Source organism: Aristolochia californica, unplaced genomic scaffold, assembly GCF_029961685.1.
Source record: "Aristolochia californica isolate CCGP_79_NKW_82.1479 unplaced genomic scaffold, dmAriCali1.0.hap1 SCAF_16, whole genome shotgun sequence".
Taxonomy (NCBI): domain Eukaryota; kingdom Viridiplantae; phylum Streptophyta; class Magnoliopsida; order Piperales; family Aristolochiaceae; genus Aristolochia; species Aristolochia californica.
In genome coordinates this window covers 13,535,760-13,549,608 of record NW_027181837.1, presented here as the reverse complement: position 1 = coordinate 13,549,608, position 13,849 = coordinate 13,535,760, and the positions used below count along the sequence as shown (strand labels likewise).

The 13,849-nt window shown below is 38.2% G+C and overlaps 1 protein-coding gene across 2 annotated transcripts; it reads right to left on the bottom strand.

Annotated features, from left to right (window-relative positions):
* Nucleotides 1-264: 264 nt before the first annotated feature.
* LOC137953988 (uncharacterized) lies at nt 265-2,747 on the bottom strand. 2 transcript variants are annotated; one of them, XM_068801569.1, is made up of 5 exons: nt 2,168-2,747; nt 1,108-1,249; nt 873-1,014; nt 661-750; nt 265-520 (listed from the first exon to the last, which is right to left on the bottom strand). In XM_068801569.1, the coding sequence occupies exons 1-5, from the start codon at nt 2,532-2,534 to the stop codon at nt 485-487; spliced, it is 777 nt and encodes a 258-aa protein (XP_068657670.1). In that variant the 5' UTR covers nt 2,535-2,747; the 3' UTR covers nt 265-484. The 2 variants fall into 2 exon arrangements, with proteins under 2 accessions (XP_068657670.1, XP_068657669.1); XM_068801568.1 differs by having other exon boundaries at nt 265-750.
* Between the last annotated feature and the right edge of the window lie 11,102 nt (nt 2,748-13,849).

The window sequence follows — 13,849 nt, the reverse complement described above, 5'->3', positions numbered from 1 at the left end:
TTCCTGTTGGAAGATTTATCCATTCTCACTTGCCACATAAAGGGTTAATAAAATCAAAGTTTTCATTTCAAAATGATGTTTTTGTTCTTCTCATCTTACGAGTTGTTGGGTATTTTAGCATTGAAGTAGGAGAGGACTGATCCATGTTAAATGCTCAGTTAGTCATCTGATCAACAGTTATCTCAGCCGTTCGATCATGATCGGAAGATTGAGATAGTCGTTTTGTACCAAATGGCTTGCTTTTCGTATAGCCGATACAGAAAACATTCCACTAAAATCATTATTGGGATTCACAAATGGCACAATAGAGATGAAAAGAATAGACCGACAAACACATGAAAGAAAGAAAACCTCACCTGACATCATTGGTAAATACATTTTTGATACATTTAACATGTTTCTTTAGTTATTATTCCTCTGGTCTTGTACAAAACATGTCTTCTCTATAATTTTCTTTGTTGTCCCATCTCCTCAACCTTAGGCTTCATATTTGTTGATTCTTGCAGTGCACTCTTTGTACCTGAAACAACTTGAAAGATGGTCATTTACCATTCCTGCTGCTTGCATGAATGAATATATGATAGTTGGTCCAACAAAACGAAAACCTCTTCGCATCAAGTACTTGCTCATGACCTCAGCTTTTGGCATCTTAATGGGTACCTGGCGTGCATAACGGTGCCCATTTGTAATGGGCTTGTGGTTCACAAAGCTCCAACAATAGTTGCTGAAAGAACCAAACTCCTCTGCAACCTGGAAAGTAGGAGCAGGGAACATAGACGTATTTTTCAAGAGAGGGAACAGGCAGAAATCAATACAATAACATATCATTTTTAGGTAACGGATCCAATTCAGTCATTAAGTAATTATTGTACCTTAAGTATTTGTTTGGCATTCTCCACCACTGCACGCAGCTTTGGTTCAGAGAGCAAAGAACTGCTTCTTTCTTTCAGAGACAGTACCTTCTTCTCAGTGAATTTACCGACAGTTGTGACATCAAAGTCATCGAATAGCTTCCTGTCAAACAGGTCGATTACCAATTGTTAGAGCCCATCACTGGTGATCAGCTCAAATGAGGCAAAAAGTATAGCTTCTCGAGAAGGAAGATACCTAAAAATGTGTCTCTTGTTAAGAATAGTGGGCCAACTGAGTTCCCCAAATGCTTCTGACAAAACTAGCAATTCAAACAACTTCCTGTCATTGTAAACTGGGAGTCCCCATTCTTCATCATGGAAGGATACGTATGCTGGGTCTGTAAGGAGAATTGAGCGTAAGAAAATCATGTGAGAGTGAGACTGTTTGGTTCCATTTCTCAAAATCAGAAATGAGAAACTTATTTTATAATTCCACGCAGGGGACTAGCAATAACTATCCCCATATCAAAGATATAAACATCACAGAGGACCTTCTCATCTAAACCGCATACAGATCTATTTGCTAAAAACACACGATTAATTTTTCAGAACATGCTCCGGTGGCACTCTTTTAATAATCGACACTTTGGGCCAACAGAAGTTATACAGAACCGAGTTCCCACCATCTGGACCTTCTCATGTTGACAGAAATTTAAGATAGAAAGTGTTTTTGATGGTACAAATTAAAGTCTATGTACCATGTGCCCTTGTCTTTTCCAATTTCTCTTCAAAACCTTCTTGTCCCTAACAAACATAACTTTGTCACATCTTATAACCATCCATACTGAACTCCAAGGCCATGTTGGCAATGAAAATAAATACCTACAGGTTCTCCTACATTCGGGCATTTCTATTAAATTATTCGAGCTTTTTTAAATTTCATGCCCCAGATATAAACATACGAAGCTTGGTACCTTAGCCTTCACCAAGGTGCAGCAAAATGAAACGTCAGAAATGAAAAGGCTACATGGAAATATTTTGTTACATTTATATTGCCAAATGTCTGCGTATTTGAATTTGCAGCTTGAAGCAATAATATGAGACCAAAAAAGTTAAGAAACGAACAGTACGCAGACATCACACAATTGTCCTGCTTGTTCCAACTTTAATAAAGAGGACAAAGAAAACCTGAGCGGCATCAAAAAACGACTTGAAGGACGCTCAAAAAGGACCTCCGCATTGTTTAAAAAGAGACCAGATAAAATGAGAACAGAGAAAAGAAAACCAAAGAATTACGTAAAAATTCCGAGCATCACCTGAATTTGCCGTAATCCAACTACACCTTTTCTCATTTACAAGCGGAGGATCAGCTGAAGACAGCTCTGCACCAACAGGGGCAACCTTCACCGCCTTCTCTGCACTCTGTTTCCTTCGCGTCCGCAATTCCGCCTTCTTAACAGAGAAAACACTTCCCGAAGAATCCGAAGAACACGAACCGTCAGTAGAAAGGTTGCACCTAACGGCAGATTCCGGAATCCGACGATTCGACTTTACAGCAGGCCTAGAACTTATAGTAACTAACTTCTTACAACTCCGAGCCTCCGTAATTTCAGAAGCCCTACCTCTGTTCCCCGCCAGACCGGACACAGGTCGAGTGACGGGCTTCTCTACGCTCACCGACATCGTATTACCACTCGCCAAGAGAACTTCCGAACTTGGCAGTTCAAAAGAAAAAAGGAAAAACTTCAGTTGCCACGAATCGATCACGAAAACCACTAAAAATAGCTCTTTTTTTTTCCACTATCAATGCCAATAGACTGCTGCACTTCTTTGATTCCTGAATCAAGACTAAAACTGCATAAAGCAATTCAGAAATCACGAGAGTTCATTAGGGTTTCCGAGTCCGAACGCGAGAGCGGGAAGAGAACGAAAACGGACGAAGAACCGAACGGGTTTTTGGACGTTTAGACAGCTGAAACAGTCGAAACGAATCGACACGTGTGAGTCATTTACCCATCAGATTTTCCTTCTTGTCCTAGGTATTTCTGTTATTCCGGGATGGAAACAGGATTACCTAAGTAATCTCTGTGGTCCCGTTATGGCGGTCTGTCCTATTCGTTTGTTGGTAATGGGGTAAGGTGGCTCTAACGAACGGTTAGCGAATGGCTTCGTGTGGAAGTTCCTTACCGTTACGAAAAAGCATCCAAAAAAGGGAGAAAAGGAGAAAAAAAGGAGGAAAGACAAAAAAGCCAAACATGGGAAAAAATAAGTTGCCTTGTAACGACTAAATGTTCAGACTCTGCCCCTCTAGGTCATATATACACCATCCTTGTTTAGACCCCAAATCACTTTTCTAGATTTTCATGCTTATGCAAAGTCAAAAAAATTGTAACAACCTGTTTCTAGATTTCTAGATCAACGATCTAGATCGGAGGAACTTGGTTACAAGTTGACCGATGGTTAAAATCAAAGCTCCTAATCGTCAAAGTATCGAAGGATAGCCCAACTATTTATTAATTGTCAAAATTTGAAATTTCAATCAAAATTTGATCATTATCGAGATTGAAACCTGATTGATGATCAAGGTGAAGTCAATTGTATTGGGCCACCACTAACATCAAGTTAGAAGAAAAATACCACTTGGATCCCACTTAGGTGCTACACAAGCAAAAAGTTGGCACTGACTAACTCGTGGCAGCAATAAAAGTTTCATGTGGCGTAACATGGTCTACATCATCTAACACATGTAAAGAAACTTGATCTGGTTGAATTACTCACACCCCTCTATAAATAGTTATCTCTTTGCCACTAGAGGGGGATCTCTCACTTGGAAATGAAAAAGAATTTGAGAGCTAGGAGAGCTGATCAAATGTCTGAGCAAAGACTTGGGGAAAAAAGCTGAAGAATCTGTTAGCTATTGGAGGGACTTGGAGTCACAACAAGTAGATTGTTCCTGCCGTTACTCTATTGCAACTCAAATCTGTCATACGTAAGCGTGGTACCAAAATCCTCATCCAAATGTAAAGAGGAGATTACCAAAAGCTTCAAAATCAAGTCAGTTGACGTTTTCTAAGAAAGAGGTTTACTAGGGGATATGACCTAAAATCACTTGTAATTTTATTTGTGTTATTGTATTGTAAATGATCACGTCGATTCACGAACCGGCTCCCTTTCTACATCCAAATTTTTGGCATACCCAGTGGGACTAAGGTCCATTAATCCAATTACTACATACCCTACGAAGAAACAAGTCAACTTGGTGAAGAAGATGGCATCCATTGGTCCATCCCTTGTTCATATTGATCCCTTGGCTCACCTTATGACAAAGGAAGATGCCCAACAATCAACCCGCTTTAGAAGTGACTTTAGAAAGGACTCAATGGTTGTGATGCTATGCAAGCATGGTAATGATATTGCCAATCGGCAACCTAGTTTTTACTCTGAGGGTACCATCTCTGTTCAGTAGTTTGGCCTTTGTGCCAATAATGATCAAACACTCCAAAAAATTTGCTAATTTCTGCCTCTAAAACCACTTCTCCATTGGAAGTTATCTCACCTTTGGTTAGGTAACAATTTTGATGACATAGGCAAAAATACTGGAGGAACAAATTTGTGAACTCCAGGTGGTGATGAAGGAGAAAAATGAACAAATATTGGCAAGAGACACTCAAATTGCATAGTTGATCAATAAGTTGAATTTCTTTAAAATAAACATGGGAGAAGTATTTCACATACCATGAAACACCAAGTCTCTGAACCTTTGCCAATCCCACCTTAGTTCACCAAATAGCATTTGGAGGGGTCCAAATTGCAGAAGAAAACACACTCACTATGGAGGCGCTTAATAAAATCCTCACTAATACTATTGAAATTAGTCTTTTAGTTGATGAGGGACTAATACTAATTCCTAACATCTCTAACATATGTAAGGCCTTACAATCAACGTATTCAAGCACTTAGGATGCCCCTCAAGTACCATCCACCAAAATTCCAACACATTCCTCATTTCATTGAGATGTGAAATAATTAAAATGCTCCTTGAAGGGGAATACATTTGATTGGATCATTAAACTCCCACAAGAGTCAATTGATAGTTGGGAACAATTAGCATTGATAGTTGGGAACAATTAGAGCATGAGTTTTTTAATACATTTTATAGTAAACGCCACACCATAAGCTTGGTTGAATTCATCAAAATGAAGCAACATAAGGAGAAAAAGTGATTGGATACAATTATTGGAGAAACTTAAGCCTTAATTAAAAAGATAGTGTCAATTTAACAACAAAGATTGAAATTGATGTGCAATGATGAAATGCATTGGGACTTGTTTTACTTCTTACAAAATTAAAAGCCCAATGATTTTCATGAACTTGCTACAAAGGCACACAATATGGAAATTCTCTTCAAGCAGAAGGGGGACGAGAAGGGTCACACTGATAACCCTATGAAAAAAATTAAGATGATGAAGAATGAAACAAAACCTCTATCAAAGGATTCAATCAAAGAGTCCCACAATACCAATGCTATTATACTTGCTAAGATAGCATGTAAGTTGTAGAGGAATGATAAAAAAAAAAAGGCCAAAGGGATTGGAAGCTAAAAGGCTGACATTAAGGGAAAGGCAAATAACATCCCATCCTTTTTTAGACTTAGATGTACCTATGTTGTTGGAGCAATCGCTAGAGAAGAAAATGATGCAACTACAAGAGCCTAAGAGGATGGAAGATGTCGAAAAACGTAATGACCCCAATTATTAAAAATTTCATGGATAGTTGGGCATCTTACGAAATATATTTTCTATTAATGATAAAATTATTGAATTGGCAACACAAGGTTACATCATTATTGATGATTGAAGAAGCCCTAGTTGCCTCAAACCTTGATTTTGTAAAAACATTAGAGAGGTTTCATGGGAAAATAATACTAGTGTAGGACAGGCAAAGGAGGCAAATCATACTTTTTAAATTTCGGTTTTTGTGAAGTCTTGATCACCAAAGAGCTAGTGGAAACTCCAAAAAAAAAAAAACAATGGAGGATGGACGTTTGTCACGCATTGATGAAGGCTGTCAAAAAAACAATTACCCCAAAAAAGCATGACAATGTAAAATGTGCAACAAAGAAAAATATTTTAGAAGCTTGTCATCACAGAGGAGAAATCTCGACCACAAGATAAAAGATTATACTTACGCATTATATGTTTGAGTGGTTTTTAACACAAATACTAGGAACAAAAACCCCTTGCTTGTAACCTCTACTAGATGAAGCCACACTACAAGACAGAAAAATTTCCTTTGCATGTGAAAGAAACAACTACTTTGGTGTCCAAATATAGGGGCAATGAAGGTGATCTTGAGGCATGTTTGACTAAGGTATCTATAACCAATGGTGTTCATGACGCCTTGAAATTGCTAATACAATTGCGAGAAACATTTCCAAGAAAATTTCATGATGAGGTTGAGCAACTTAAGATGCCTCAAAATTATCGTTCAAATGTCTCGTCTCCATGCATGCCTTGTCTCTTTCAAACTGATGGCTTTTAACTTGGTTCAAAACCACACAACCAACCACTTTTTGTGTTTGGTCATATCAAGGAACAACCTTAAAGAGGATACTTCTCAATTGAGGCTCTACCGTCCATATTCTCCCAATTTGAACATGAAGAACTTGGGGAATTACGATATATGATCTAACTCCTAGTTTCTGAATGATTCAAGATTTCAATTAAGAAGGACAACGGGCTTTGGGCATGATCCATTTGGAGATCCACATAATCGAAATGATATCCATTATACTATTTCATATGATGGATGCCAAAATGTCGTACAATTTTCTCCTTGAAAGACCTTGGCTGCATGACAATGGGGTAGTCCCTTGAACTCTCCATCAATGTTTCATGAATTGTAAGGATGGTGAGGAAAACAAGTGTTGGTCAATGAAAGACAAAAACAAAATATTCGTATGCCAACACAAAATTTTACTTGTTTTTAGAAAAAGTTGTTGAAGTCCTGTCATGACTTTTTGACTCGACTAAGTTGGAATCCAAAGGGAGATTAGAATCGTCTGGAGACCAGACGCACTAAAAGATGAGGTTCCTAAAGGAGACATTGACTCTTCAATAAAATAAAATAGTGTTGAATCACTAGTTTTATGTTATGTTCCAAAGTCTTAAAGGAATGAGGGTCAATCTCCATTTTTAATGTGTAAGGAAGAAAACTTGGATGAGTTGAGGAGTAATATGAATTTAACTTTCCCAAAGCTTGAGAATCAGAACATCATTCAATAAGGAAAAGAAAACTTTCTTGGGCCAAGTGACTTCTCAAGAGGAGGTGAATTGCAATTCTAAATTAAAAAATTAAGCTCATGGAGTGCTAAAATAAAGTATGACAAATAATAAAACAAGTGTTGACCTAGAATTGACTCTCATCTATATTTTGATGATAACAAAACTTAATCGAGGTAAAAATTATAAATTCAGCATTCAGAGGTTATTCCTTCAAGAGACACTAAAATCAAGGTCTTTGCAATAGAACCGACATATGCATCTAAGACCTCAAGCTTTATCGGTATGTCAAGTCATTTTGAAGAAGCACCCACAAGTGAAGAAATGTAAAAGTTTAGTCCAACTATATAGAAAATCTCAAGAACTCTAATCATGTAAGAGAGCAACCCAAAAATTTCAAAAATGTGTACAAATGAACTTTTTTGGAGTTATAGTGCTTATTGCATTCAAAACATGTTCTACTGATCTGTATCCAAGTTTTAAACATGTTAAAATCACTTAGAATAATTTTTTACCATACTTTAAATCCTAGATTAGAAAAATCATTGTGGCATGATTAATCATTACCTACCAATGATCGGTCATTCATAAGGCATACTAGTTGTACATATAAAGCATGATCAATCAATTAGGGTGATTGATTGATCAGTGATAAGAACCCTATTTGTGAAAGGTCATTATCTTTTCTAAAAGTGAAAGGAAGAGTTGAAAGAGAGAGGTTAAGAGGGTTAGAATAAGAGAAGGGAAGAAGAGAGGAGCAAAGTAGAGGACAAGAGGGAGATAGAGAGAGCGTTAGAAGGAAAAGAGAGAAGAAGAGAGGAGAAAAGAGGGAGAGGTGCTAGAAAAGAATTTGAGAGGGGAAAGAGAGATTTGGGAAAGGCTTGACTGATTTCTTCTTTTAGCCAACACCCCTATTTATAGTATTATTTGAGAAACTCCTTAATCAACTAGGATTACATAACTTAAACTCAGATTAGGAAATTGAAATGATTACATCAATCTAGGAGACATTCTAGTAATTGAAATATTACATCAATTAAAGATAAATCTAATTGTTAGATTCTATGGTTCCACTCTAGAAGGTCTAGGTATTAGGAGAAGAGAGAAAAGGGAGAAAAGAAGAGAGAAAATGGAGGGACTTAGGCTACAATTTGAAACGCAACAAAGAAATATGAACATACAAAGACAAGTAAAAGAAGATGCATTATTCCAAGCTATACCAAAGCCCTTCACTACAAAGGAAGACCATGTTCATTTAAAGGTGGCACAAGAGGGAAAGAGGGACAAATCACCCATACAAAACCATGCAATGGTGATGTCCACCCCATCCACCCAAAAGAGGACGTCCCCATATAGGTCCCACTACATCCAACTCAAGGATCTTTTACAAAACACGATCAAATCAAACAAGGAGACAAATTTTCTCAAATTGCTCAACCAAAGGAAGAAGATCAAGGAAAAATCAAACAAGGAAACCAAGATTCAAATTCAAAGGAATGATTGAACTCTATTTTGAATTTATTTATGTAATTATGTAAAGACACCTAGATTACAACATGTAAGAGGAAATCCTTGTGATTTATTTCTCCTTTAAGGTTTTTGAAAAACCTATATAAATCCTTGTAATCCTTCTACAATTCATTCAATATGTTACAAGGTGGGACCCACCATGATCAAATGAGCTGGTGAGACCCACCACGATCACATGAGGTGGCATGATGAGGCATCACATGAGCTGGCATCCTTATCACATGAGTTGGAATATTTGGCAATCTTCCTTGATTAATGTAATTGATTTATTTTCCCTTGATTTATGTAGATTTGGTTAATCATGATTAATGTAATTAAGAATATTAGGGTCCTATCTTATCTCTAAATATGTAATAAAAATAGTATAAATAGAGGTCTTGGCTGAAAGGTTCAATCAAGCTCTCTACTTCTCAACTTGTGAAGAATCTCTCTCTAGCCTAAACTCTTTTTCTCTCTTTTATTTTTTCTCCTCTTTACCCGAGCTCTCTCTCTCTCTCTCTCTCTGCTCTTTTTCTTCTCCCTCTCTCATCTTGCTCAAAGTTTCAATCATTGGGTCATAAATTCAACATGGTATCAGAGCATAAAATTTAGGATCCCCACATCAAAAGAATGTTTTAAGAAGTTTTGATCAAAGTTACTCATAAAAGGCTCTTTGTGAAGCAAGATTGAAAGCTTGTGAGATAAGTTTTTCATTCTTGTTATTATTACTTCATGCTTTTGGTTTTCGGATCTTTAGAAGATGGTACAAAGATGATTTTATTTTTGTCTTCTTCTTATGAAATTATTGGGATTTATGCATCTCGGATTAGAAGAAGTTTACCAAGGCAGTTTTGTCGGTTAGTAAGTTATTGGCTGAAAATCGGTTTATGTTGAGATTTTTTTGCATAAAAAGGTTATAATTTTGTGGGAAAAAGATTTTACTGATGAATAAAATCATTCTTGTGCCTATTACGAGTGTTTTTTTTATCTATTGTATTTCATAAATCTAATTACTTAGCTTCTATGCTAAAGTTCTCCATTAACCGAGTCGTTTGAAGAACTCTACTCGATTTTGTGAGTTTTTGGAGAATTTTTTGAGAGCCACGAGGTGGTTGATTGTTCTTGGAAAATAAAGCATAAAATATTATGTTTTATATAAATGAATCAAGCACAAAATAAGAAAGGAAGTGCCTAGTTGACGCCAATCCATTTGAAGAAATATTGTTGTTTTTGAAGATTTTACAATTTCTTCTTGATTAGGCCTGATTTTGTTTAATTTTTTATCAATTATATCTTGCCTAATTCATGTGGAAGTGAATATATACTGGTTTATCCCAAGCTGGAGTCAAATATGTTTTTTGATTGATGTTGGAAAGATCTAATTCGGAATTGCAACCTTACCTTGATCTCATGCTTATTGATTGATTTTTGCTATTCCCTACAAGGAAGACTGGAGAATTAATTATATAAAATTTTGGCCAGCAAGTTGACTGGACTAAGAGGTTCCCTCCTTGCCTAAAGACTTGATAAGCTCGGGTTCTCCTCCCATCTACCCGAGCTAGCTTTGGCTGGTCTTGAATTCCCAAGCAGTTTACTTAGGCTACTTCAAATTTGAGTACATTATTACCCTTGAATTGCCTCTTATGGCTGAAGAATACATGGGTAACAAAATTGATATTCTCAAGATTACTACCATACCATTGCGAGGGGTATCAAATTTCTTGAGTTGGTCCACATTGGTTCGATGTTTTCTTATAACAAGGGATCTACTTGGTCGCCTCACCAAACTTGGGCCACCCATTGATGAAGAAGATATTGCTTATGCTAAGTGGTTAAAAAATTACACTTTGGTAATTAGTTGGCTCATCAATAATAGGGAAGAACCTGTCTCCAACAATATTATTCATCTCGACACTGCCAAACAAATTTGGGAGACATGTGCTAAGTTGTACTCTAGCTCTGACAACTTACACATGCCATGTGATATTCTCCAGAGAATGTTCAACACTAACCAAAGAGAAAATATATATGAATATTTGGCTCGTTTTAGAGGCCTTCTTCAAGAATGGAAGCTAGCTCAGCTTACCTCCATTGATGTCTCTGTCCAAGACAAGCAAAAGGAAGCCTTAGCCACTACCATTTTCCCAGCAAACATTAAGCCATATCTCAAAGTTGGTAAAAGTCAACTCCTTAGCGCCTCTGTTATTCACACCTTTGATGATATATGTGCCACATTACTCCACATCCAGACTCTTCTTCTTTTTCTCCTACTGAAGTGTCTTCCACTATGTACCCTGAGCATAAGGGAACATCAATCGCCCACGGCCGTGGCCATGGAAGAAATTATAGAGGAGGACAAGGAAGAGGTGGAAGGAATGGTTTTGTTAGAACAGACGGTAGAGAATGCACCCATTGTGGGAAATATAGCCACACTATAGATCAGTATTTTAAAATCCATGGTATACTGGATAGGGTTAAGGATAATCAAGCCTCAGTAAGTGATACAAAGGAGGACCAGAATACCAAATGAACAAAAAAGAAAACCCTTACCGATGATGAGTAAGACTTATTCCAGAAAATGAAAATACTAATGGTCTCTCCTACAAGTTGATCCTCAACTATTGCTGCCACCACCGCTTCAGATATGCTCTTTGCCACTTCCTCCTCTTCATCCTAGATAATTGACTTAGGGGCCTCCGAGCATCTCACAGGTAACAAAAATCCACCCCACTCAATTTCTCTTTGTCTCTTGAAAAAACTTATTACCATTGCTAACAGCTCCCAAATTAAAGTTCTCGAGAAAGGATCCACCTCTGTTACTATTATGCACGCAATAATATTATTATTTAATTTTTTTTCTTTAATTTACTTTATTTTATTTCAAGTAAGGAATTAATAGGCCACAAGGTCATTTTTGGAATATTTTATTTATAGGAGTATTTTTGTAATATTTTATTTTAAGCCTTGTAAGGGTGGGTGAACCCTATTTAAGGGGTAAGAGTAATGAGAAAAAAAAACATTGATTTTAGATTAAACAGGGTTTTCAGTTCTCCTCAACGAGCTCAGGGGTGTGCATTCTCCTTAACGAACCTAGGGTTTTGAAGCTTCCCTTTGGCTTGATCTTCGTCTTCATCTTCCTCCTCCCTACGAATCCATGTGTCAGATCTGGGACCATAACAACAAGTATCAGGCGGGAACACAATGAGACATTCTATGTCCCGAGAAAAATGGATTGTCATGCATGATCAACCAGAAGAAACATGCGCATGGTGTACAACATTTGAAGAAAGTTTGTGTGCAATAGAGAAATCCACTGCCACAGAAAAGGTCACATGATCTCAACTCATTGTTACGATAGAGAAACTAACAACCGCAGTCGCTCGAGACGCTATCTCTAAAGGCCAGGAGACGCAAGAAATCAGAGAGCCCTCTGTCTCTCCAGCGGAAATCCGAAATTGGGGACTCAAAAATTCCTTCGTCGAAAATTCCGGAATAAGGTTCAGCATCAAACCCTTTTCCACCGGATGCCATACGACTTTTCCAACAGGAGACGTAAAAAATTCCAAAGTCATCCCGGGCAGGGAATTCAGACGGCGGGGACTCAAAAATTCCGAAATCGGAAGGGTACTTAACACAACCTTTTGTCGGAAATTCTTGCTTTGCGTTCAACTTCGAAAAAAACCTTTCTCACGGGACGTAACAAACATCCGAATAGGAGAAATTTCAAAATCGCCCGCGTTGGATGATTCGGGTGCGACCTCAAATCCAAAAATTGGGGATGATGGAAATCTCCGAGCAGGGACGTCATGCCCAAAAATCCCGAGCAGGGCAAGGGGACCCATAAATTTTGAAATCACACCAACGAGGCTCACGACAAGCAATACTAAGTCCCGAACAGGAGAAGGAAAAATTTCCGGCCACTGTTCTGACCAGGAAATATTACCGAGAGCCCTCTGTCTCAGAAGATTTTCTAGCTGCAAAGCCTCCAAGGGTTGTTGTTCGCCACGGGAGAAGGAGGAGACTCCGTCGGCTCCGTCGGCTCCGTCGGACAAATTTCCGCTCAACCTCGCCCTCGACAGCCTAGAGGGGAACCAACAACAACGTCTTTTGAGGTAAGCTTCTGACATGGCTTCAATTGATATGTATAAACGATTTTTCCATGGGGGTGAAGGGGCTCCAAGGGGCTGAGCAGTAGCAACGCTGCTCGAAAATTGGGGACGAAGGTTCTCTGTTCCGTGAAGCAGAGCAACCGTGCCCAATTGATGGAATTCGGGCTTGTGTGTATGAATTCTGAGAGGGAATTTTTCTGGGGATGCCGGGCATGATGGAAAAATATTTTTGGTTGCTGTTTTATTTTCCTATCGCCAAGAACAGCAACAATGTGCATGTCCATTATCCAATTGGCAACCTTGTGTTTAATCTTTTGGATGATTTGTATGTTGCTCATCCACTGTTTGTCAAAATTCTTCAACCAGGTGTAACTGTTGGTGATGAAATTTTGTTGAGTATTCAGGGCAGGGTTGAGATTTGTTCATGTAGAAACATTACAAGTGTTGTAGTAATGAGAGAAAGAGATGGGTAATCCAAATGTTTTGGATTTGTTAACTTTGAGGATGCAAAAGATGTTGCTCTAGCTATTGAGGAGCTTAATGGGGAAAAAAACTTGATGACAAGGAGTGGTATGTTGGGAAGGCCCAGAAGAAGTCAGAAAGGGAGATGGAATTGAAGGGACGGTTTGAGCAGCATAATAAGGAGACTGTAGCCAAGTACCAAGGGGTGAACCTGTACTTGACGAACCTGGATGACAACTTAGAGGATGAGAAGCTGACAGAATTGTTTTTTGAATTTGGTATAATTACCTCATGCAAGGTTATGTAGGATCCAAGTGGCATAAGTCGAGGTTCGGGCTTTGTTGCTTTCTCGACTCCTGCAGAAGCATATCGAGCACTGGCTGAAATGAATGGGAAATTTGTTGTCAACAAACCAATATATGTGGCACTTGCATAGCGTAAAGTTCCGACAGCTTGCAGAGAGGATTGGAAATATAAGATTGTCATTGAATTATCGGGAGGACAGACTCCTGGCAGCCACAATGTTCATTCCGACACTTATGATTATTTTCAGGATCATGCCATGGGTAGCAACCCTTATGGATTCAAGGGAGGTACCGCCGAAGTGATGAAGTGAAAATTTAGAGAGCTGTCATCC

Excerpts from the sequence above, each read along its gene's own strand:
- LOC137953988 (XM_068801568.1), bottom strand. The coding sequence starts at position 2,534 with ATGTCGGTGAGCGTAGAGAAGCCCGTCACTCGACCTGTGTCCGGTCTG. Across the intron at positions 1,250-2,167 it reads TTGGATTACGGCAAATTCAG|ACCCAGCATACGTATCCTTC; the intron begins GTGATGCTCGGA and ends TTCTCCTTACAG. Across the intron at positions 1,015-1,107 it reads AACAAGAGACACATTTTTAG|GAAGCTATTCGATGACTTTG; the intron begins GTATCTTCCTTC and ends CCTGTTTGACAG.